The sequence below is a fragment of the Vicia villosa genome, linkage group LG3 (assembly GCF_029867415.1).
Source record: "Vicia villosa cultivar HV-30 ecotype Madison, WI linkage group LG3, Vvil1.0, whole genome shotgun sequence".
NCBI lineage: Eukaryota > Viridiplantae > Streptophyta > Magnoliopsida > Fabales > Fabaceae > Vicia > Vicia villosa.
Window position 1 is genome coordinate 16,590,534 of NC_081182.1, and position 26,320 is coordinate 16,616,853.

Below are 26,320 nucleotides of genomic sequence, written 5' to 3' on the forward strand. Positions count from 1 at the left end.
TAATCAAAAAAGTATGGTAACTAATCTATTTGAATTTAACATAATCTAGAATTACACAATATAACAATCTAGAATTACATATTTTCAAAATAATCGTAAGAAAGAAATGTTTAGCAGTCTAGGTCTAACATAGCTTTTGTTTGAGAATCCTATCTCCCGACTAGTAGTGTTGTAGTTTCTTTCCTCGGGCCCTCTCTATAATAAAAAAAAACATAGATCTAAATTTCAACATTAAATCACTATCAACGATAAAATTAAATCCCATACAAACTAGAAAGCAATTAAAAGGATGATTTCGTGTGGAAGCTGAACGCGGCAGGTTTCTTTTCGGTGGGAAGCTTTGCGGCTGCTGTGTCGAATGCTAAGCAAGGTTCTTGGCAGCCCACAATGCACAGTAAGTTGAAGATTATTTGGAAATTGGATCTTCCCCTTAGGATTGCAATTTTTGCTTGGAGATTGATTATTTTAAGGCTGCCTACTATTGATTCTCTGCTTGCTAGAGGAGTTGTTAACATACCGAATTTGAGTTGTGTGTTTTGTGGGCTTTATCCGGAATCGATTGGTCATCTCTTTTTTTATTGCAATGTAACGAAGGACGTGTGGGAGAGGGTTTACTCTTGGTTAGGCGAGGATGTTCTCTTTTCTCTGAATCAGTTTAAGGATTTGTTGGATGTTCAAGAGGTGGTCAAGAAAGCTAACGAAAGGGAGAAGGTGTCTATCATTTGGATCGCGTTAGTTTGGAGTTTATAGACTATGCGAAACTCTATCATTTTTGAGCAAGCTTCTTTTAGTTTCGAATTGGTGTTTTGTAATGTGGTCAATTATCGTGGAGTTGGTTAGCTAGATCTTGTGAGCGAAAACATTGCTCTAGCTATTATGAGTGGTATAAGTTACCGCTTAGTTGTTTTAATTCCTTGTAATTCTGTAAAAGGGTTGCACCCCTAGTGCAATTTCTTTAATCAATTGCCTATTAAAAAAAAAAACTTAAGAATATGCAAATTTTATACAAATTAAAAAGAGTAGATATAAAGATAATGTACACTAATATTTATAGTGGTTCTAAACACCATCCTCACTTGCACCTAGTTCAGTCTCCAATGAAAAGTTACCGAAAATTGTTAAGTCTTCCACTAATAAAGAAATCACAAATGTCATTTGATACAATAGATACTCACAAACAAATTGAAAATTTAAAGCAAACTATTAAGCATCACATATTAGAGGGTACACGCTTAAAATTTTAACCTATCCCATAAAAAATACAGATAAAACAGACATGTCGGTCAGGCCGAACCAGTTTTGTCATCTCTATTTGAGACATTAATATTCATTTTTATTGTTTGATATTTTATTTTGCTTAAATTAGGGTTACTATTTCAATTAGTATAAATAATACTACATCTTCTACTTATTTAATGAGAGCGCCCGTTGTTCTCATTGACGAATCGACGAATTGAGGGTCTTGTGTTAGTGGTGTAAAAACAATTTTTTTTGAGCTAGTGTTGAAAAAAATAATTAAAATACAAATTATATAAAATTATAATTATTCTTTGATAATATTATTATATATTTTTTAAAATGTATGAAAAACCTTAAGCGAGGTTGATTTTAAATAAGAGGGAGTACTATAAAAAGATTTTTTTTTTAGCACTAGTCCATAAAGGAAGAAACATCAATATTGGGAATCTCGCTTTATGGTTTGATGTCTGACTTTGACTCCCAATTCTCAAAATTGAAAGGCGCTGTCCCTTTTGATTGGATTGAATTCTCTTTTGATTACTCCCTCTGTCCCAAAATAAGTGTCACATTTACTTTTTAGATTCATTGAATATTTAATGTATCTAGTCTGTATACAGACTAGATACATTAAATATTCAATGAACCTAAAAAGTAAATGTGACACTTATTTTGGGACGGAGGGAGTAAGTTTTTGCATCTAATAATCTAACCCATTCATTTCAAAATGGATTTCACCAATTTTATATTCTTTTCTTAATTTGTGTACACGTACACCTTCTTAGTACTCCACTGAAAAAAATCATATTCCATGATTCCATCAACTAAGACTACACCACTATTTCTATTATTCTTATGCCAAATCTTATATATTCTTCTCAACTCATCAAAGTTAATGCATGTGGTATAATTTACGTGTGTACTAATTGAAAAAAGTCGTTGTCATTCATATATGTGTGAGTTAATATATGGTTATATACTTGAAAGAGAAATTATTTATATGGATAAAGAGAGACTAACTTAGTATTTATTAATTAATATATAAGAATGAGGTTCAAATGATAGTGGCCAAGAGAAATGGGTAGCAAATATAGGGACGATAGCATAGGATAGACATTGATGACTCGATTGTTTTGTTTTCTTAGAAAAGCATATTGTAGGATAGACTTTGAGGACAATTTGACTAAGAAAGGACAAGGCATAAGCATACCACACTCTCCAACCCAGTCCCACCATTCATTGACTACTTTCCCTTTTTCCTTTAGAGGAGTGCTAGCAACACTCTCTTTTCAACACTCTCTCAAACACTCACTTTGCTATTGGTTAAAACATGTGTGAGCCCTCACTTTGGAAATGGATCCCACATAAAGTGGTAGGACCCACACATGTTTCAACCAATAAAAAAGTGAGTGTTGGAGAGAGTGTTGAAAAGAGAGTGTTCCTAGCATTTCTCTTTTCCTTTAATATAATATAATGCCCGTCAATAAATAACAATAACAATAACAATTAAAATAATAGACAATTAAAAATTCCAAAACTTTAAATCTTTAAGAGTGACACTAATTCTGGTCATTTAAAAAAACATAGAATTCAAAATTTTCAAGAAAAAAATTCGATTTAATTTCTTATAAAATTAAATCGGCATATTAGTGTCGGAGTTATTGAACCGTTTTGAATCTATGATGTGTATCATGATGTGTATCGATAACATAACTATGAGGAATTAAAGGTGTTAGTTAAGCATTACCATTAAATTATAATCATTCTTAAAAGATCAAGTTTGTTTCTTGTCGGCCAAAAATTCGTGACCAACTACCCCGTATCGACTAGAGACCCAATTGCACGAGGCACATTACTTATCCTACTCCGTTCGATCCAATGTATGAATACCTTCGTAAAAGGTTTTAAGGTACACAGTCTCTAATATCCACTTCATTATCTTAAATCTTGAACCCTAAACGGATTTGGTGTTAGAGTGCTAACCATGCAGGTACTCCCCTCAGATTCACCCTATCAGAGACAACAACTTCGATTAATGACACCTCAACAACAGCGATACCTCTGGTTCAAGAAACATTGTGATTAAAACGTCTTATTCACTTTGTCATTTTAGCGTAGTGCATCAGAAGCACGAATCACTTAGTTAAAATAAGGGTGCTTCGATCCCTGTCCTCACTCAAAAGTTTTTCTTCGGGAATGTTCAAAAGTGCTAACGATAGCATGGGTATCTATCCGCCTCTTCTTATACTAAAAGGAAATCACTTCACCAGGACCAAACCCTTCTTCATATCTGAATACGTCAATGAAGAACAAAGCAAGTGGAAGAACGACAAAGGAGCAAGCTAATAATAAAAATGACTTATAAATTCACGAAACAAACTAGAAGTTATAAAATCAAGGGTATGTTCGCCTATTCTTTTCTCTATGTTTCTCTGAAATCCAAACTACAAGCAAATGTCGGCATTTCAACAACTTCTTTTTTTCACTTTCTCTATTAGGTTATGGCATGGAAGTTGTTACTCCTTACACATCTGAAACTTTATTTGTCCATCTCATTCTAAAGCTTATGGTGTTCTTCTTCTCTATTTTATTTGACTTTTAGTATCAATTAATTGTAAAAGTTTCTATTGTGCTATTGTAAGATTATAGAAGAAACTGAAGGAATAAAAGTATCATTATCGCAATTGGAGCTGATTTCGAACATTTCTAATGCAAACCTTACATTAGAGGTTCGTTTATTTTTTTCTTTTAAATACCAAATTGTTATTGCTCCTTGATGTTTTGCAATGATTTGGAACTCTTGAATATAAATTATTTTCTATTTGATAAATATTTAGGAAGTGCAAAATAATAATTTTTTTGATAAAAATGTGAACAACGAAACTGAAGATTAAGAGATGAATTATTAGGAGTTGATTTCAATGCTTATGTTATTGGTAATAGCGTCGAGGATATTTGGAAAATGGACTTGAAAAAATATGTGCATTAAAAATGTAATAAATATCATTTTCTAAATGTGTAGGTGATATTTATGTTCTATAATCGGTATATTAATTTACATGGTTTTGCAACAAGAAAAAGCAAGATATTGATGAATAAAATTGGGTGAAGAAACACAACAAACGTTTTTGTGTTATAGACAAGGCTACAATGAAGACAAAGTTGTAAGTCGTAAACCCAAGGCTCAGACGAGATATGGTTGTGAAGCAAATTGTCGAGTTCATATTGAGATAACTATTGTAAGGTGGTACATTAAGTATTTGAATTATTTTTACAATCATAGTTTGATGGATGAAAAGTATGTGGAAATGTTACCAACTCACAGAAAGACGACTGATTATGACAAATTTCATATGGACACAAGACGCAAATGAAATATTGTTTTGGAGACATAGTATTGACGATAATGCAAGATTGCAACATATATTTTAGTATGATGGCTGTGTCGTAAAGATTATAAAGTATATGACGATGTATTTGCATATGATGCAACATATAGAAAGAACATGTATTGTGCCCACTAATGTGTTTTTTGGAGTAAACCACCACAGTCAAAGTATTGTGTTTGCAAGTGCCATAGTTTGAAATGAAAAAGAAAAAACTTATTGAGTGGCTATTAGAAATGTTAATTGAAGTAATTGGAGGTAAAAATTTGAAGTCAACTATAACTAATGGAGACAAGTCTATGAGAAATGCAATTAAAAAAATTCTTCCAAATTCTTACCATGTGTTATGTACATTACACCTATTCCGTAATATGGCTACTAATATTTAGAGTTGTCAAAATAGACTACCCGGCACTAAACGGGCCGACCTTGGATTTTTGAGGGCTGGGCCAAAAAGGCCGTGCGTAATGTGGACTCAAGAATTACTACTCGAGTTCGACCCTAGATGGGCTTCGGGCTACCCAGCTCTAAACAAACTTTTTTATTTGAAAAAATAAAAATAAAAATTCCATAATATTATTATAACTAAAATTAAAAAATATATTATTTTAAACATAATACATTTTAAAGTATTATATTATCTCTTAAAGATACTATAATATGTTTCTAAATACAATATATGTCTAAATTGTATAAAATAATACATGAAAATTTAACATAAGAGAAAACTAATATAATACAATGAGAAGGTTGATTATATTAATGTATGATATTTAAAAGAGAAAAATTGAATAGAATAGAGATAAAATTTAGTGAGGTGAGAAAAATCAATGTGGTATTTTGGAGTAAGACAATATAAATATTAATATATATTTTTAAAAAGTTATAATTATGCAGGCCTAATGGGTTACCCACGACCCATATGGGCTATCCCTAATGGGTAGCGGGTTTTTAAGGGCTAGGCTAAAAAGGCCCTAAAAAATATAGGCTCTAATTTTAAGACCCGAGCCCTATGATTTTTTGAACCTGATGAATCGACTCATATGGGCTAACCCATTTTGACAGTTCTACTAGTATTAGGAACACTCAATTTATTTATAAGTTCCAATAGTGTATACTTGGAGATTATGATATTTATTAGTTTGATTAGAAGTAGGTAAACTTGACAGTGAAATTCGATTTTCAAGAAAGCATGGGAATTTTAAACATATATGTAAAACGCAATATGTGGGCCGGAACCCACATAATAAGAAAATTCTTTGTGGGATTTAATATGACCTCTCGATGTGAATTGGAAATATCTCTGGAGAAGTTAAGGTATATTTTTCATCAGCACACAGTGAACTTGTTTTCAAATACAATTACAAGATATGAAGAAACCCATTACAAATATCTACACAAGGGAGATTATCTTTTTTTATGACCTACACTTCAAAGGATGTGCATTTGCAGGGTCATACTTTATGCACAAACAATGTTTGATTACACGTATATTGTCGATAATCGTATACAAGGTTCAGAGTGGAAAGTGTCATTCTTCCCTTCAAGTTTGAAATTCAATTGTTCGTGTAAGAGGATAGAATCACTAGGTGTTTCTTGTGAGCATATTACACTGTTGAAATGTTTCCTTTTGAAATATATGGTTGCTTAGAGTTAAAATTTCTATGACTGAGTTTCCTGAGTATGTCATGGGTCCAAAATGTTGGAGAAATTTGGGGGATCAACACGAGGAGTATCTTTTAACTTTGGGGCATATCTCTTAGGAGCAACATCTCTTAGGAGCAACATACCTTTGTGAGAGACACACCACATACTCACCCAAAACCTTAAGGTGATATGTGTGTGTGTGTGTTCTTCCATTTATAAATGCTCAAGTCTCCACATTCATAACCAATGTAGGACTTCCCCACACTACTCACACTTGTAATTCATTTTCAACACTCCCTCTCAAGTGTGTAATCTTGTCCCTTCACTCGAAACCCAAGGCTCATGATACCATTTGTTGGAGAAACAGTCAGGGGGTCAACGAGGGAGCATTTTACACTTGAGAACTTTTCTTTTGAGCAACACACCTTTATGAGAGACACACCACATACTCACCCTAAACCTTAAGGTGATATGTGATTTCTCCCACTTATAAATGTTCAAGTCTCTAAATTTCTAACCAATGTGGAACTTCCCCACACTAGTCACACTTGTAATTCTTTTTCAACACAAAAGAGTATAATATTCTACTAGTTTTCTAACGAGGATGTCTTTTTAGTGGAATAATTTAAGGAAATTAAATTTCAGTGACTTAAATTCTCTATCCTCGCCCAATCCAAAAACGCCCGTACCAATACGTTGAGGACTCAGGATATCCGCAACTATGAGACATTCACTCAATCCTCGCCCTCAGACGGTTGCATACCGTTAGAGATAATCAAACGGTCCTTTGTGTAAGGTGTCAACTCACACGAGACAATTTTAACCGTTCACACTATATAAAGCACAACATACACTATTTTGAATATTCTCTCATTCACACATTCAAACTATTTTCCCGCTCATTCACGAACTTGCATGTTAGAGTGCTAACTCTGGAGGTTCACCCATCCGTCGTACTGCAAACTGACTCCATTGCATCAAAACTCGATTCCATTTAATCTCTATCTATTTTTAGAAACTCATTGTGTTTTACCTTCAAATAATGTATTGTATTACCAAATCAATAAAATCATAAATATCCTACAAAGACTACGATGTTTTTGAACATTGGCTTCATCTGCAGCTTTCGGTGCCAACCACAGCTCTACTTGTACCTTATAAATTTTAGAATTAAATTGAAGAGAAGGAAAGAAAAGAAGGTAATAGTTGTAAATTTAAAAATTAAGAGTGTATTTGGATAAACTATTTTAATGAGAGAATGTAATATTTTAAAAGAATTCAAAATAATTTAAACTAGGGGTAGCAAACGGACATGTCCGTCCCGTTTAGACTCACCTCGCAAGAAAACGGGGCGGAGCGGGGAGGTCATAGTTGAGGGTGCGGGTCTAAAACTTTGGCCCACCCTGCAAAAAAGTGAGGGCGGGGCGGGCTAAGCCCGCGGGCACTACACTTTTTAAGTCTAAAAATGCAAAATTTATGTTAATTCCCATACCCGCAAAAGCTCGCATAAAAAATGGAGCGAGGCAGTCAGATTAGAGGGTGAGAGCCTAAAACCATGGCCCGCCCCGCATAAAAATGAGGGCAAAACGGGCATTCCCAACGGGCCGTGTCCGTTTTGTCACCCCTAATTTAAACATAATTTATTGTTTGGGTAAACAAATATAAAAAATTATTAAAATGATGAAAATTTATGAAATAATTTATCCAACTTAAATTTAACGATTTTGAAATGATTCCTAAAATAAAATAAATAAAATTCAAGTTCCTCACATATTTCATAGAATTTGAATGTCAAATTCGTTAATATTAATATTTCAAAATTTACAAGTTAGTATCTATATTTTCCAAAATTTTAAAATTGACCTCACAATTTTTAAATAAATTACAAATTAATCTTTAATAATTTTCAAATTTTATAAATTGGTTTTTTTAAATTTTAAAACTTGCAAATTAGTCCCTATTTTAAAATTTGACTCTAAAACTTAAAATTTACAAAAATAATCCCAAAAATTTAACAATGATTTATCTTAATATTCTATCAAAAAAATAATTTAAAAATAAATATATTTTAATTGAATCATTTGAATAGTTTAAAATTTTATATTTTTTAAAATTTTCAAATTACCTCATCCAAACACACACTAAAAAATATATCTATTAAACTGAAATGTAATTGTCATGGTAGATTATCCAAACACACTAAAAAATATATATGTTTGGAATATAATGTCATGGTAGATTAACTCAGTTGGTAAGGAGTTGATAAGGAGTTGACTCACATTTCAAAAATTCGTGAAAAGAGAATCTCCTTAATGAGTGATATGTATGACCTCTATAATTATTATCAGAGCTTTGAAGTTTACCCTAATCTGATCAGCATACATCAAAAATTCGTGAAAAGAGAATCTCCTTAGTGAGTGATTTGTATGACCTCTATAAATATTATCAGAGCTTTGAAGTTTACAACCCAACTAAACTATACTTCTCTTGACAAAAAAAAAATTGAGAGGTAACTAAAATTTTATGGCGTGTAACGTCTAATGCCTACTCTGACCTGGTAACCTAAACTTTTCTTGACAAAAAAAATTGGGATGTAAGTGAAATTTTATGGGGGTGTACCGTCAGAAGTGAGTCTCGTGTGATTCTTCTCTTCAAACAATCAATCTACAAAATATAAATTGGAACAACTCACCATAATTAGCATGTTTAATTAGGGATGTCAATGGGGCGGGGCAGGGACGGGGGATACATTCCCATCACAATCCCTGCCCTCGAATCTGTTCCCCATCCCCACTTTGGATCCTCGCTACGGGGAGATTTTGTCCCCCATCTCCATCCCCACGGATCCCCGCGAGTCCCCACGGATCCCCAAGGTTTATAAACAAGATTTTTTATTTTCTATTTTAAACCAAATTAATAGTAAAAAGCTTAAAAAACTAACCACAAGAAATTTAAAAATTATTCCTTTATGATAAATATATTGTTTTAACAATATTTAATCTATAATATTGAGTGTCATGACCACCAAAATTTCAAACTAAAAAAAATTGAAATAATCATTTAGATCTCACTCTTTTACTAACAATACATATATATTTTAAATTTGTCTATAAGATTAATTATATGAAATAACAAATAAACTTACATAATAATTTAAAATTATATATTAGTCAAGGACATTGTGCTATTTTAGGCGGGGCGGGGACTCCACAGGGCGGGGGATATTTACGCCACCCCCATCCCCAAAGTGCCTTCGGGGAGACTTTGTTCCCCATCCCCGTCCCTATGGGGGGAAATTTTCCCGTCTTTGAGGCCCCAAACGGGGAATCCCCATGGGATCCCCACTAACGGAGGCAAGTTGACATCCCTATGTTTAATCTTCAGTAGGTGTTAAAATGTATCCTCAAAATTTAAACTTTTTAGGTCTATAAAGTCCACGATGGCACATATACTTTTTTTTCTCTTTAAATGAGTAATTCTAAAAATTGAAATTTGATAATTTTCTTCATAGAGAATCTTTTTGCCAACTCTCCTGACACCATCTTTAGAGTCAGTTTGGATTAAAAATCTATTGTAATGCACCAGTTTTATTCAAATAATATTGTTTTTGCCCCAAATGCCGTTGAATTATTAAAAGCCTACCAATTTTTTTATATATACCTCGCAAAATATCTGAAAGTAGACTTTTAGACTCTAAAATTATATCCTGAAGCATTTTTTTCAGGATCTGATATCAAATGTTCATAAATCGCAACTACTTAACTTGGTATCGTGGACTATGGTATATTTTATATGACTAGCTTTCTCCACACAGGCAAACATTGAAATACAATTTACAGAGATCAAGTAAAGCAAGGTTGAAATATATACTCTCATCCTAGGTTACACCATTTTTGGAGATAAAGCCCTAACACTGGTTTACCTTAGTTGGGGAAAATCTGCTGACATGACAGAGTTTTGTGTTCGGATAGTCTAGTCACTTAACTAATTAGCAAGGACAGCATTGGAATGAAGTGTTTCCCTGCACTGTATGTAATTTAATTAATTTAATAACTAAACAGTTACAAAAGTTTTTTCTTGATATTCTAAAGCAAACCAAACTAAATATACAAAGTATAACTCAACTTATCTTCATGACATAAGTTCATCAAAACATACTTACCAACACTGAATGGTCTCTCCATCTCCATATCTAACAGGCACAATACTGATGCTCTGGGAGATAGCTATTCCACATAAATGATACCTTCTTCATCAGGGTCTTCATCATCCCAGTCATCGTCATCCTCATCTGCCGATGAATTCAACTGCTCAATTTCATCTTCGTTCGCCAATGAATCCAACTGTTCCACGCTTTGAGTTGTTCCACTATTCTCATTCTTAATTTCATCTAATATTGCAATGACCTGAAAATTTGAAGTGGTGGAGCCACCAGATCAAAAAAAGCCCAAAGCACATCAATAAAAAGTGACACACAAGTTGCTGAAATAGAGAAAAGAACGGTGTGCATAAGTGAGCGCCAACATTGGCCATGAAAACGTGCTGATTAGTATATATTTGAATCACCCCAGAATAACATCTATTACATCAAAGTTATTATAAAATTCTAGTAATAGATATATTTTAAAATTTAATACATGCACATACAATGTAAAAAAGGATTACACCAATCCAATTAAAATAATTAACAAAATAAAACACAGTAGAATAGTATATGATCCTGTCTTATGTCTCTTTTCTTGTTGGAGAATAATGTACAACGCACAATTCTATCATCATAAAAAGAGAATAAGATAAAAAGACTGAAAAGCAAGCAAAGAACCCACCCACCCTCTTCCTTCAAAAACACTACTTGAACGAGAGAAGTAGCAGCAGAAGTGTTCATACAAGTGGCAATAAAAGTCTATTTGCCATTTTATTCTCAGGCATCACACTTATACATAACAACTAATAGCAGTAACCTGTGTAGCAACAAGGGTCTATAAGGAGAATCTGGGAGAAATTACAGAATAAATTTTGACCTATGGCAGCTCAAGGTCAATATTATAGATATAGTATATAGAAGATAAATCCTATGTGTGTGACATGTGTGCGAAACTTGTGCTAGGAGCAAGTGCATTGCAGTATGAGAGTGTCACATTGGAGTAAAATACTATTTTCTAATTAGCAATTGTATTAAAAAGAGGATCAACAAACTGTGTCAAGCTCCATGACCACATTAAGTATTCGATTATGACGCAGAATTAAGCAGCATTAATAGAAGTCAGGGGGAAAATGTGGTTCTCAATAGAGAAGCAACTGAGTGACGGTTAAGAAAAGGACAAAGCGGAAACTGAACAATACAAATTTTTAATTGTATGCAGACATACATATATATTATATATAACCGTAAAAACAAAGCACTAAACATAGTAATTCTTACCCTGCTTCCTCTCTCAATAGATTCATCCTCGAAAAAGCGTATCTCAGGAGTTAACCGCAACTTCATTCGCTTCCCCAACTGACTCCGAACATATTTAGCCTTTGACTTCAACCCAGCCATAGCTACTTGCTTCCCTCTTTCATCTCCAAAAACCGATACATACACCTTAACTAACTACACTAAAGGTATTAAGTTAAAAAAATCACATAGCAATATACCATAGCTACAGCAATACATCACAGTCATGGTTCACAACACAGCAATGTGGCAACATAATCAATAAATTTGATTCAGCTTCTAACACTTAAATGCATGAATTTCACATAATTAGTATATAATAACTTCCCTAACCTAGTTCAAAATAGCGAAAAATAAAATCAAAGAGTTTTATTCATGAATTTCGCGAAAATGCGAAAAAGATAAAGAAGCAATTAAAACATGAAACGGAGACAGAGTGAAACCTGCAAATCCGCAGTGATTTCAACATCGGTGATGGTGGTGACAGACGAGAGGTATCTATCGGCACCGAAGGAAGCTTCTGGAAGAATGGCAAACAACAACACATTATCGGAGATAAGCATTTCAGAAAGTTCTCTCCTAATTTGTTTAGCAACCATTTTAACTCTTTTTGGATTCGCCATACACTTTACTGTTCTTGAACCAACAACCGATTTCTTCGTGACCGTGTTGATTGTGCTTGGGAGGATCCACCCGCGCCTCAGCCCCAGTGTGGTAGCGGTTACGCGGATGTTGTTGTTGCATCGGCAACAAGGTGTGAGCGACGGTGGCAGCGCCGTGTGAAACAGTTGCGTCGCGCTCATTGCTCTAATAACAATAATTTTTGAAATGAAATTGAAATTGAAATTGGAGCTCTCTCTAATCTATTCTATTCTATTCTATCCTATTCTTTTCTTCATCCTTTGGTCCCTTCGTTATCAGATTCAGTTGCGGTAACGGTACTGCACCAAATCAGTTGGACAAAAATGTCAAAAGGCCCAAATCTAAAACAATAGTTGGGCTTTTTCTTAGGCCCGAATTATACCTTACTCGGCCCAAAACAAATCAGTTGCATTTGGAGGTTATTTTTGTCACCCTAAATGATGCTCAAACACCCTTTTGAAAAATAAAAAAAAATACTTATATAATTCAGATATACATCTCCGGACGCACTCCATCCAACTCTATTTTTATTTTTGCTAAAATTAGTACGAATAAGCATCTATGTAACAAAATACAGGAATATATTTTCGGACGTGTTTTTAGTCTAATATGAGTCAGATGATCCCCCTTGCTCATTTCTAGCAAAACATATCAAATGCTCAAGTTTCTGAAACTTCCCTGATACCCCTAAGTGCTTTATCAATCCAAGTGTTTTTTATACTTCATTCAATCTAAGTGATTTATCAATTACTTCTCGGCATCCATTTAATACAAGTGCTTCAACTTCAAACTACACATTTCCTAAGTTTTTTCATAACCTTGATTTTTTTCCCTCTTCGTGCATTACAAAACATGCATGTATATTAGATTGTTTAAGAAACATTACTATATAGGTAGTATCACCCACTGTTAGGTAGTTTATTGAGGTATGTGTTTTTTGTTGTCGTTTTTCCTGTTTTATATCATTTTCATGTTTTCTGTGTTTTAGGAAACTACGAAAGTGCACTTTCGTATTTTGTATGAATTTGATTTTCTAGAAATATGGAAGTTCACTTTTGTAATATGTTTGTTTGTTTGATTTTGATTTCTTTCAATTGAGTTTGATTTTTTTATGCTTTGTCTGGTTAGATACAGAGAAAGAAGTGGGAAAGTGTTTTTCAAGTATAAATGTCTACCTAATTTTTGCTTTGTGTGTGAAAAGTTAGGCCACCAATTGAAATATTGTAATGAACTGAGAGATAGGGGCAGAAGATTTCGAGGAGATATAATAGAATGTGATTTCTTTTAGACATTGAGTGAAAGCATATCTTCTCTCAAAAGTCCAAGAGGAAATAAAGAGCAAAACTAGCTGAAGTAAATGTAGTAGAAACATTTTTTTATTGTCTTAGACATAGTAAGCAAATGGTAGTCAACAAAAGAAATATGGTGGATTCTAAGATATATTAGTATGTCTTAAAAGGACAATAAATTGGATAATAAAAGGACAATTAGAGGTAAACAAGGGATTCAAATATATGGAAAAGCGTGAAAGAAATTAAAAGTGGAACAAAATATCTTGGTGCATTGACTATATCAAAAACAAAATTTGGTGACAAGTAAACATAACACGAACGAAAAAAATAGCTAAGTGGAAGAGACAGAAAGATACCAGGAAGAAGAATGGAAGCAAAGCTAAGGAAAAGGACAAGGACAAAGGAAAAGACCACTAATTGAAATGGTCATATCAAAAGGTTAAACGCACTGATTTTCTAAATTATGGAAAGAAGGGGAAATTAAATGTAGTTATGGAAGAGGTAGTGAAGACCAAGAAACTAGAGGTGGTGTTCGATGACCAACATTGTCTAGCTCAATAAAAATAATTAGCTGGAACTTTAGGACGTTAGGGAATCACCAACCGTTCGAGTCTTCTCAAGGCTCACCAAAGTTGAAAATCTAATGGTTGTCTTCCTAATGGAGTCTAGGTTAAAGGAGCATGAGATGGAAGTGGTTAGGAAAATTTTTTGTTTCAATTCATGCCTCACAATTGAGTGTGGTGGGATTAAGATAACTCTTATGTTAAAGGACCAAATAAACATAAAAGTTACCTTGTATTCTATATTCACATTGCGACTTATTTTGATAAGGAGGAGGACAATGTTAAATGTTTCCTTTCTAATATTTACGGGCACCCTGAAGATCATAACAACAACAAAGCATGGCATTCAATTAGGCTTTTGGCTAACACATATGAGATATGGTGCTGCTTTTGTGATATTAATGATATAATTTCATCAGTTGAAAAATTGGAGGGAAATCATGAAAGCTCATGTTAGATGGAGTATGGGAGAAAAACCTTAGACATTTGTAGGCTAATAGACTTGGAATTTGAGGGACATCCATTTACCTGGTCCAATGTTAGAAGGGGAGAAAATAACATTCAATGCATATTAGACAAGGGATGAGCCACAAAGAACTTCATCTCTAGATACTCACATATTATAGTGACTCACCTCTCAAAATTGTAGTTGGACCATCTAGTAATATCCATAGGCTTAGAAGCTCATAATAGACAAGGAATGAGGAGAAGGGGGCACATCTTTATATTTGAAGAGGTGTGGACAAGAGATGAAAAATGTGAATATCTAATTAATAAAAAGTGGAGTCATGGACATCACTAGTACCCGTTAAAAATCCACCGACTCCAATCTCTTGGTCCCTGTTTTTAAGAGTATTGGAGTGGGTGTATCCTGAAAGAAATAAAGAGATTTGAGGAACTCGTAAAGGAGGTAGATCTCTGGTTAACTACTAAGGAGGAAATTAAAAGAGAAAAGAAAATTCAAAGGGACCAGTATAAATTACTAAAGATAAATGAGAGAATTTAGACGAAAAAAGTAAAGAAATTTGGTTAAAGGATGGGGATAAGAATACCAAATTCTTCCATGGTAAAGAAAACCAAAGGATAACTATCAATGTAATCACAATGATAAAGGATGGAAATGGGGTTTGGTGGTGAAATGATGAGAACATAGAAATGGTGTTAATTGATAACTTTGGGGGGATATTCTCAACCGCTGGAGCTAGGGGAATTGAAGAGGCTTGTAACCATATCCAAGATATCTAAATTAGGAACATATTAGGGCATGTGCTAAGAGGTTTGAAGAGTTAGAGGTGGAGGAAGTTATCTCACAAATTCATACCACCAAAGAGCCAAGACTAGGTGGCATCCTATCTATCTTTTTTCAAAAATAGTGGCACATTTTAGGAGCTGAAGTGAAGAACACAACTTTGGAGATATTTAACAATGGCTAGAGCCCGTGGGATATAAATGAGACTTTCATTTTTCCTATAACTCCCAAATATTTTTGACCTATCAATTTATGCAAGGTGGTAATAAAAGTAGTTACAAAGACTATATCCAATTGATTTAAGTCTATTCTTCGTGGAAAAGTGGATGAGGAATAAAGGGATTTTTTAAAGGAAGACTAACCACAAACAATGTTGTCATCACACTGAAGTGTTTCCATTGGATTAAGAAGAAGAAGAAAGGAAAGAATGGCATATTAGAACCAAAAATGTTTATGTCAAAGGCATGTGATAGAGTTGAATGGAAGTTTATTGAAGGGGTTAGAGATCTGCTTTCTTATAAATTTAGTGAAAGTAATCACTAAGTGGATAACTATATTCTCCTACCAAATTGAGATAAATGGTCAACCAATTGCTAGTTTTATCCCCTGAAAGAGGTTTTAGCCAAGGAGACCATTTGTCTCCTTATCTGTTTATTTTGTGCTAATGTGATATCTGGACTGATTAAGAAGTAAGTTAATTCTAATAGCCTGCATGGGATAAAGGTGGATATAAAAACACCTCATATCTACCATATTATGTTAATAGACAAAATTATAATGTATGCCTAAGCCAACAATTCTGAATATGATTCAATCCAAAGAAACTTGGCTACTTATCTAGAAGCCTCAGGACATATGATAAACTTGGACAAATTTAAGGCATCCTTTAGTCGAAATATGTGTTAAGAAGATACAAACATGATGTGTTTCACACCAAGTATTAGAGGTTTTCTTTGGTTGCTGGGAGGTCAAAAGGAATTTTTCTCTTTTATTGTTAATTGGGTTTGGAAGAAGCTCAAAGGTTGGAAGGATAAGTTCCTGTCAAGAGCAGGGAAAAAGAACCCTTTATCGTCACATTTATACAGGAAATTCAAAGCTACATCACGAGTTTCTATAATCTACCTAAGGGATGTTGCAATGACCTATAAGAATTGTTAGCCAAAGTCTTATGGGGAGACAAATATAGAGATAAGATAATCCATTGACTGAGTTTGGAGAAGTTATCTAAAGATAAGTATAGAGTTGTCCTAGGATTCATAGGAATTAGTGACACCAACAAAGCCCTTCTAGGAAAACATGGTTGAAGACTTGTGAGATCGAAACATTCACTAATGGAGGAGGATTTTAAAGGCTAGATATTATCCTAAAGGGCACTTCTTAAATAAAAAAGGTTTATCTCCTAGATATGCCTGGAGTAGTACCCTCAATACTAGAGAGGTTATTTCATAAGGATGTAGGTTGAGGACTAGGAATAAAGAAAGTGTCAGATTTGAAAACATAGATGAATGATAACTCAAGTAGGGTCCAATGGTCAAAGTAGTGATACTAGTTTAGAAGAATTTATTATTGTGGTTGACCTAATTGATCCTAACCTAAAACAATGGAGGGGATACCCCATTTTCTCCTAATTCAATCATTTTGAAGCCCAAAAAATATTACGTATTCCCCTATTTCTCATATTCACCAGGATGATAAAATTGATGTGGTCAGGAGAAAAAAATAGTGAGTACTCAATAAAATTGGCTTACCATTTTATTGGCACTAAAGGTAATAGATAAAAATTAAGGCTATCCACAACACCTTAGGAAAAATATTGGAAAGATATTTGGGAGGTTGACCTACCGAATTCTGTCAAGAAATTTCTCTGGCGGCTAGATTAGTCATTCTTTCTAACCAGGCACAATATGAGTAAAAAGGGCATGCCTATTGATGGTTCCTGCCCCACGTGCTACACTAAGTAAGAAACATATTAACACCTATTTATGAGGTGATACTGTTGATCTCATGATGCTAACTCAAACATGAGCTGTGATGAAAGCTTCAAACGTTAATATTAATAACTAATTAGAATTTACTGGTCAAGAACTCTACATATAAATAGGTCAATGAAATCTAATTCCAATCAAGTTTTCTCACTATTAAACACTAAAAGTTAAAATTTATTCTCTTCTATTTAAAATTTCAGGTATTCACAAAACAATCAATCATTCGATAAACCAAGCTTAAAATATTAGAAACTATTGAACAGTTTTTGAAACACAACCAATTTTTGGGGATATGATTAAAATTGCACTTGCTATCTCTACTTGCAAAAATCTACGCCATGGTGTGTACACATCAAAATATTTTACAAGTAGTTAGAGTTGTTAGTAGATCCATTAAGAATTCATGAAATGCATATTTAAAAATGGTGGAATGGATTTTGTGATACCTAAAGGGTACGATTGATAAAACTTGTGCTTTAATGGAGATACATATCAGTTTAATGAATTTATTTTATTCTAATTATGCTTGTGAGCTAGATAGACGATGATGTACTGTTGATTATATGTTTAAAATATATCAACTACGAAGGTCAAGTATATATCTATAACTAAAGGAGTGAAGGAAGAATTTTGGTTGTTGGGTCTTTTAAATGATTTTAGGACTATACAAGAATGTCTGATCCAAGTTGTGATAACCAAAGTTTGATTCACTCGGACGAGAATAAGGTTCATGGTGCTCATACCAAGAATATGATTTTAGATATCCTTTTGTATGTGATATCATAGAGGAGATACCGTTTATCTAATAAAGGTACAAACAAACGATAATCTTGTACACATTTTACCCAATGTTGTGATAAATAGAAAGTTCAAAAATTGATTGAGCTTTCTAAGTACTTTTCAATGTTAAAATTGTTAGAAAAATGAATTTAAAACAAATGAAAATTAATTGCATCGAGTCTAGAATCGTGAGAGTTTCTACGCAGGAATACCCAGGATAATTAAGCCTTAATCAAGTTTGCACAAGACCGATAAAAACTCGAATGTAGCGAATAGTATCTGGAATTTTAGTGAAGAGGATGTATATTTTTTGTGATAATTTTTTGAATCTAAAATTCTTAATTTATAGGTCAAAGTGGTGATGTTTCACAAGGTTGCAACCCTTGATTAAACACACACTTTCGACAGCACTTTTGTCAAATGTTGCACTGTTTCGCTTACAAAAATAAATGTACTAATTGTTGCACTATTTCGTCTACAACAACAAGTTTACCAAATTATTGCACTATTTCGTCTACAACAACAATTTTAGAGCGTTTTCTATTTTGACTGCATTTTGCAATGGTTCATTAAACATTGCCTATTTCAGATTCAAAATATAAACAACATACTGCAACACTTCACGAATTATTGCCTATTTTCAAATTCAAAATACAAACTTCACATGCATATTTTTCTTGTCATTTTGGAACACACCCATGATGATTAATTATTATTGAGTATTAATAATTTACAACAATCCCCCACTTGTTCTATTAATAACAAGATCAATTCTAGAAAAAAGGGAAATAAAGAATGTTAATATATTTAAGTATCTTTAGATATGAACTTAACTTTAGTAAGGAAAGCGCAAAGTCTAATCGAAATATTAGGTATCTATGTTTTGAACCGTTATCCCATGTGATTAGGCCGGTGTTACCATACACATATTCTTTAATGGTTCTTTGCCTACATCTCTCGTCTAACACTATTTATGGCCATGTGTTTTTACTGTTTCGTGAATTTTTAATGAGAGAAACTCCAACTCTCACTTTGAGACGACACTAGCTTGAAATTCATATAAGTTAAATTTAATTTGTATCTATTTATTTAGATACATATCCTCGATATAGAACTTCATTAAGAGTTTGAAAAACTCAACGCTCAATATGTAATAGTTAACATTGTCACATAATGTTGCACAAATATTCAAATCAACGACTTGTTATTACCCATTGAATCTTATGTTAAGATCTTTTAACTTCAGACTGAGTTTCTATTGTATTCCGAACCCTTATTCAAGGAGTTTTAACTCATACCTCTCGAGGTAGTCTATACTAAACCTTTGGCCAGTGGTTTAGTAAAACGATAAGCCAAATTATAGACCGATCGCATATACATGAGTGGAATGATTACATCCTTAATCAATTTTCTCACGAGAGAATATCTAAGTCTTATGTGCCTAGACCTTCCATTTTACACTTATGTGAATTCTCTAGTTAAATTGGCTTGACTATTACATTGTGCTAACACCTTTGAAACATTGTCTTTTTCCAATGGAGCTTCCAATAGAAGGCCCCCTCAACCATTTAGCTTCTTGACCCACGGAAACGAGAGCCACAAACTCAGATTCCATGGTCAAAAGAGTAATGAATGTTAGTTTCTTTCTCATCCAAGAAATTGTACCTCCAGTTAGTGTAAATATCCACTAAGTTATAAAGTTACGTTTTCCAATATTCGATATCCAACTCACATTGATATATCTTTCTAATATGGCAGGAAAATACCATAATGAATGTCATGGTTTTTGGTTTTCAAAAAGAATCCAAAACCCTTGTAACGGCCTTTCAAATTGTTGCACTGTTTCGTCTACAACAAACAATTTTAAAGCATTTTATATTCTAACTGCATTTTGCAACGCTTCACCAAGTGTTGTTTATTTCTGTTTCAAAATACTAACAACATACTGCAACGCTTCACAAATTATTGCCTATTTTTAAATTCAAAATACAAACTTCACATGCATATTTTTTTGTTGTCATTTTAGAACACAAACATAGTGATTAATTATTATTAGATATTAATAATTTACAACAAAAATGATTACATGAATATGGTCCAATATCTAAATATTTCAAATTGTATGAGGTGGAGAATTTTAGAAAAATCAAAAAATAATGTTGTGGTTGTTACTCATAGTTTAGAAAAATTATTAATAGAATCCCAATAAAATAGGGGAAAAACAGGGGCACTATACTACCAACAAAGCTACAAAAATACACAAGAACACAATCAAGAGAAGTCGAAGCCACTCAAACCACTAGTAGTTCAAAAATAGGATAGATTCTCAAGGTATCTAGAGATGGCACAAGAGTTTCCCACACACCTACCAAATACCATTTCTAAGTCAAAATGGTATTCATGTCTTTCTCGACTTGGTATCACCGAAATATAAAAAAAAACTAAATCATTTAGAATTTTCAAATCAACCATACGACAACATGCCAGATTATCATAACATCCCGCAATATATTAACTCTAATATCCCACAATATATTAACTCTAATCCACTATTCACCTAAAAATATTTCATTTGTAATCTTTAGTCATGTTTCATTTTTCAACTCATCAATAATTTTTTTCTCTTATGTAAATCACAATTGAGAATAATAAACTTCAATATATACTAGTCATATTACAAACTTTGAATTATAAATAATTTATATATATAATTAATTGTAAAAAATGTAAAATGCATTATAGGAAGACAGATATACCTCAATCAAACTTAGATATATTAGAAAATTAAATTATAGACAAAAAATATTTTTTCTCATAATTCTTCATAAAAGAAACATTAACCACTACAAAAACTACCATTACACTCTAACAACTCCATTCTCACACGCTCTTTCTTATCTTTTATTTTTATCATCATCTTTGTAATTTCATCTTCTTCCTATTGGGTGTATATGTGTTGTGTATTGTAATCGCATTTTCCAATAAAATTAATTTAAATTATACTACTTTATGCGATTATTTAAAATATTATTACTACTTAAGAAAAATTAAAAAAGAAAAAATATAAATAAATGATTTAAATAAATCTTTTTAGTTTAGTTAAAGTTTTAATCATTTATTTTATTTAATTCACGAAATTAGTTTCATTATTTTAAATTCAAAAAATGTTGGTTTCATCTCAATTTTTGGATGTGTCAATTTTTTAACTTATAATATTTATCTATAATATTCTACAAAAATTTACTATATGATTATTTATCCTGCATTACAAATAATTCATCATTTTAAAAAACACATTGTCAATATTAACGGTAAGAACGTGAGAAAATATTGATACTTTTAGAATATAAAATAAAAAGATTATCTCAATAAATCAAATAAAATAATATGATCAAAATTATAATTAAATAGAAAATAGAAAAGTATTATACCAAACTTTAATATTAACCTAGGATACAATTGCTTTGAAGCCATTAAGCCCCCTTAAAGAATAAAATGAGTAATATTAATGAATATTAATAGATATTCGTATTCAATTATGTGATTAAACTTCTCTAAAGTGAACAACTTGTGTTAAAGAGTAAAATATAATATGTATTGATAAATAAATTATAAATGAGTAAGTTTACCGTTGATTTAATCACTTAACTAGCTATTCACTTTAAACTAGATAAACTTATTTCATTAACATTATAAATATTTAATTATTATTATCATTATTATTTATGCAATACATAGTATTCATGATGCAAAATATGATATATTCGTGAAGTGCATTATTGTGAGGTTAAAACATCTAACTTTTCTTTTATATGAGAAGAAAGAAAGAAATGATTAAGTTATAAAATACTGTACTACAACTTTATGAAGGTTTCAATAGAATCTCTTTAAAAAAAATCTTTGGATCATGAATCGTAATTGAATTAATAACTTTACTTATTTAACATGTAATTAAAATAGATTTTGAAGTAATTAATTGATTTTAGTAAAAATCTGATGACATGTAGATTATTATTATTGAGAAAACAAAATTATGTTCTTTTCAAAGTTTAAATGCAAAGTCTTTTAAAATTTTTAAAATCTAAGTTAAGATTTTAAGAGTCGAAGAAGAGCTCCACAATATCAATAATTTAAAGAAAAAAAATTCAACAAAAGGCTTTTTAGAACTTATCTTATCAACTATATTAATTGCTGCTTAAATATTTGTTAAACTTGTAAATCTAAATTCATATTATTACAAAAAAAAAATCATATTAATTCTCATATTTATAAATAATTAAATATAATTATATCATTAATATTTAAAACATTTTAATTCATTAAGTAAAAAAATATGTTCACTTATTAAAAAAATATGTTCACTTATTTAAAACATTTTAATTCATTAATATTTAAAACATTTTAATTCATTAAGTAAAAAAATATGTTCACTTATTAATTCTCATATTTATAAATAATTAAATATAATTATATCATTAATATTTAAAACATTTTAATTCATTAAGTAAAAAAATATGTTCACTTAAAATGTGTGGTCTAGCGGTGAAACGCTTGGGACTTGAGAGTGTGCTCCTCTCAAGGTTTCAGCTTCGAAACCCGCTAGATACAAATTGCTTATTAAAAAAAAATTAAATCTTATAATTATATTTATCAAAAATATAATTTTTTCAATTATATAAAATTTGTAAAAATATATATTCTACTTAAAATCGTCCAACACAGAAGTGATATATCTAATAGAAATTCAGGCTTACAATTATTTTATATATTTAATGTGTATAACAATCTCTTTTACATGACATGTCATGTCATGCATGACTCAAAAATCATACTTAATATATGAAGAATGATGAAATGGAGTCATATTTAGCATATCAAGAATGAGAAAAATGTGTATTCTTTATCGTATTTATTGAGGGTATCATGTAGAGCTATCCAAATGGGCTTAGTCCATATGGACTGGTCCGTCAAGTTCAAAAAACCATAGGACTTAGCTCTTCATAAATTACCCGAACCAACTCATAAATTACCCGAACTTGTTTATTTACGGGTATATCCAACACAACCTGCAACAACCCATATAGTTTTGGGTCGGATATCAGGTTTGAGTTTTGCAACCCGTGGACTCGTTGACCCAACCCATTTATGTTACATTAGTAATTTCTTATTTTTTATTATTATTTTAAATAGAAATATAAAATTATTATCTCAGTACTAACCATAGTTTTTCTTATTTTAAGACTAAATGTTATTTCTTATTTTCTTTTGTATCATTTCCAACTTACGTATTTTATAAAAATAATGTGTCTTGTGGAATTTTATACTATTATCTAGTGTTATGTCATGTTGTATGTCATGTTGATAAATATTATTAGATATTATTTGATATTCTTCATCCATTTTTTGTATTAGAAATGAGTATAAATATATTGAATTGTGTTACAATATTTTTAAATTGAAAAAAATTATTATTTTTTTAATTTGAAACACAACCCACAAACCCAACCCAACCCATAAATGAATGGGTCGGTTCAGGATGGTTTTGATAATGAAATTGCGCATTGGATGGCGAATCCAACCCATTAAAGTTTGAACGGGTTGGGTAACGAGTAAGGCTAAACCCGACCCAACCCAACCCATATACACCCCTAATTAAAACTTAGACTCTAGCAGATGATTCTGGACGTTCAAGCATCTCCATGACGTCGTCGACAGATCTTGTGAGATTCACTTACAACTAGAGGCCCCTTAATTATCTTACGGCAGTATGATTTCCACATGGCCTGCATATCGACATCACACTTTAACTCAACAACGTCGTAACTTACCCTTCCATTAACATCCATGCTCTAGTCATCACAGTACGAGATCTTACTCACCACCTTGTTATAAGTTTCAGGCAATTTTTCATTAAACCAGGATGTCAATGGTTCAAGGTTCCAGCATCCATCTGGAATGAGAAACTTCACGGGATCTTTCTTTCCAATGAAGTACACTACTGCGTCCACCAAAAAATTATAAAGAGACATTTTGAAAATCTGATGTTTTTCTCAACAACATATGACCCTTATTTATAGTGCTGAGGATTCATTATGGGCCCATTCAAAACTGTCGGTGCAATCACACCCGTTCAAAAATGTCAGTGCAATCACACCCATTCAAAACTGTTAGTGCAATCACACTCATTCAAATGGTCCAGCATCAAAAGCAGGAACTAGAACCTCTCTACGCACATCACGTGGGGGCGACACCAACCGAGGAATAGACACACGATAATACCACTCCAGATATATATCAACAGTTTCAAATGGAAATCTGGCTGGTGATGTCTGTCTAATCGCCTTGTGGATGCATCTCTGAAAAGTCCAAAATTAAAAAAATAGGTTTGTTCGGAGATGCATATCCGAAAGACCCCAGATTTTTAAAAAATAAGTGAATTCGGAGATGCATCTCCGAAAACACCTCTAAAAAAACAAAATGTGGTGCGTTCAGAGATGCATCTCCGAATTCAGGAGGTAAAAAAGGAATTGCGCTTGAGACCCCTGAGAAGGTATATGGGTGGAAAGAGAAATTCCCTAATATTTATATTATCTTACTCCAAAATAACACATTGATTTTTCTCACCTCACTAAATTTTATCTCTATTTTATTCAATCTTTTTCTTTTAAATACTATACATTAATATAATCAACATTCTTTCATCGTATTATATTAGTTTTTCTCTTATGTTAAATATTCAAGTATTATTTTATACAATTTAGACATATATTATATTTAGAAGCACATTATAGTATTTATAAGAGATAATATAGTACTTAAAATTGTATTATATTTATAATAAAATAATTTTTAATTTTATTTATAATAAATATTATGGAGTTTTTATTTTAATTTTTTAAAATAAAACCCGTTTAGGTTCGGATTGCCCAAATCTCGTGAAGGGATGGACTCAGATAGTAATTCTCGAGCCCATATTACACAAGGCCTTTTTAGAGCAGCCTTAAAAAATCTAGGATCCGCCAGGGCCGGCCCGTTTAAGGCCAAATAGTCTATTTTGACAGCTCTAGTCTCATGCATGCGAATGATGACATTCTTTGTGATATACATGACTTAAAGAATTATACTTAATATATGAGAATGGTAAGAAATCAATCGTGTGTGATTTATCAATTATTCTAAATTGATTTTACAATTTAATTTAATAATGTATTAACTGTGTTTTTATTTATCCAAAAACACTTAAATAAGATGGTAAGAAATCTCTTCCTATTTAATTAGAAGTTTTCAAACTCATTCCTAAACACCTCAAATTTGTTGTTAAAGTTTCACCAATGCGCATAGATAAAAAATTACGATAATTTAATTATATGGATGTATCATATTTTAGCTGACCCAAAGTAATAAGAATCTTAGAGTCTGTCTTCTAGAAGTTCAACATGAAATTTATGGGAATTTCTCATTGCATCCTTATATCTTCTCTCAGGCCCTTAACAAAATGTCAAAAGTGTCTCTATTTTTAGGGATATATCTCCGGACGCACCAAATCCCATATTTTGTTAAAATTTAGTTTGAAGATACATCTCCAATTTTTTTTAGGTTAATTCGGAGATCTATATTCGAAAAATACACCTGAAAAAGCAGCACAATATTGGCTCCTTCATATGTGCAGGCAGAAACATAAACTGCAAATAACTCAGGTAGACCACTGCTAGTAAGATAACCATGACCGCCACATAGTTTACGACATTCTTCAATTCCATCTTACAAACGAAAGTTGATTAATTTTAGTTGAACTTCAATTAAAGGGTATACACACTGACAACAACAAAAACATACTAATCATTTAAAGGTATAGAAGATCTCATTTAGTCAGTTATCTCGCAAACATATAGATAACATGAACAAAAAAATAATAGCAAACTAAATATAATGACATGTATTTCACGACAAGTAACCTTTCCGAGATGAAAATCCAGACTATTAAGATAAAATTCTTATGTATAACTAATCTTGCAAAGTAGATAAATCAAAATTGTTATAATTAGTAGTGTTAATTTTTTATTCAATGTTCAAACTGATAACAAGGAGAATATGAAATTA

The 26,320-nt window shown here is 32.0% G+C and overlaps 1 protein-coding gene across 2 annotated transcripts; it reads right to left on the minus strand.

The window, feature by feature from the left end:
• Positions 1-10,101: 10,101 nt before the first annotated feature.
• On the minus strand, positions 10,102-12,608 carry LOC131655008 (probable ribosome-binding factor A, chloroplastic). 2 transcript variants are annotated; one of them, XM_058924916.1, is made up of 4 exons: positions 12,153-12,608; positions 11,692-11,865; positions 10,432-10,675; positions 10,102-10,290 (listed from the first exon to the last, which is right to left on the minus strand). In XM_058924916.1, exons 1-3 carry the CDS (start codon positions 12,510-12,512, stop codon positions 10,496-10,498), a joined length of 714 nt encoding a protein of 237 aa, XP_058780899.1. In that variant the 5' UTR covers positions 12,513-12,608; the 3' UTR covers positions 10,102-10,290; positions 10,432-10,495. The 2 variants fall into 2 exon arrangements, with proteins under 2 accessions (XP_058780899.1, XP_058780898.1); XM_058924915.1 differs by having other exon boundaries at positions 10,102-10,295; positions 12,153-12,607.
• Positions 12,609-26,320: the final 13,712 nt, after the last annotated feature.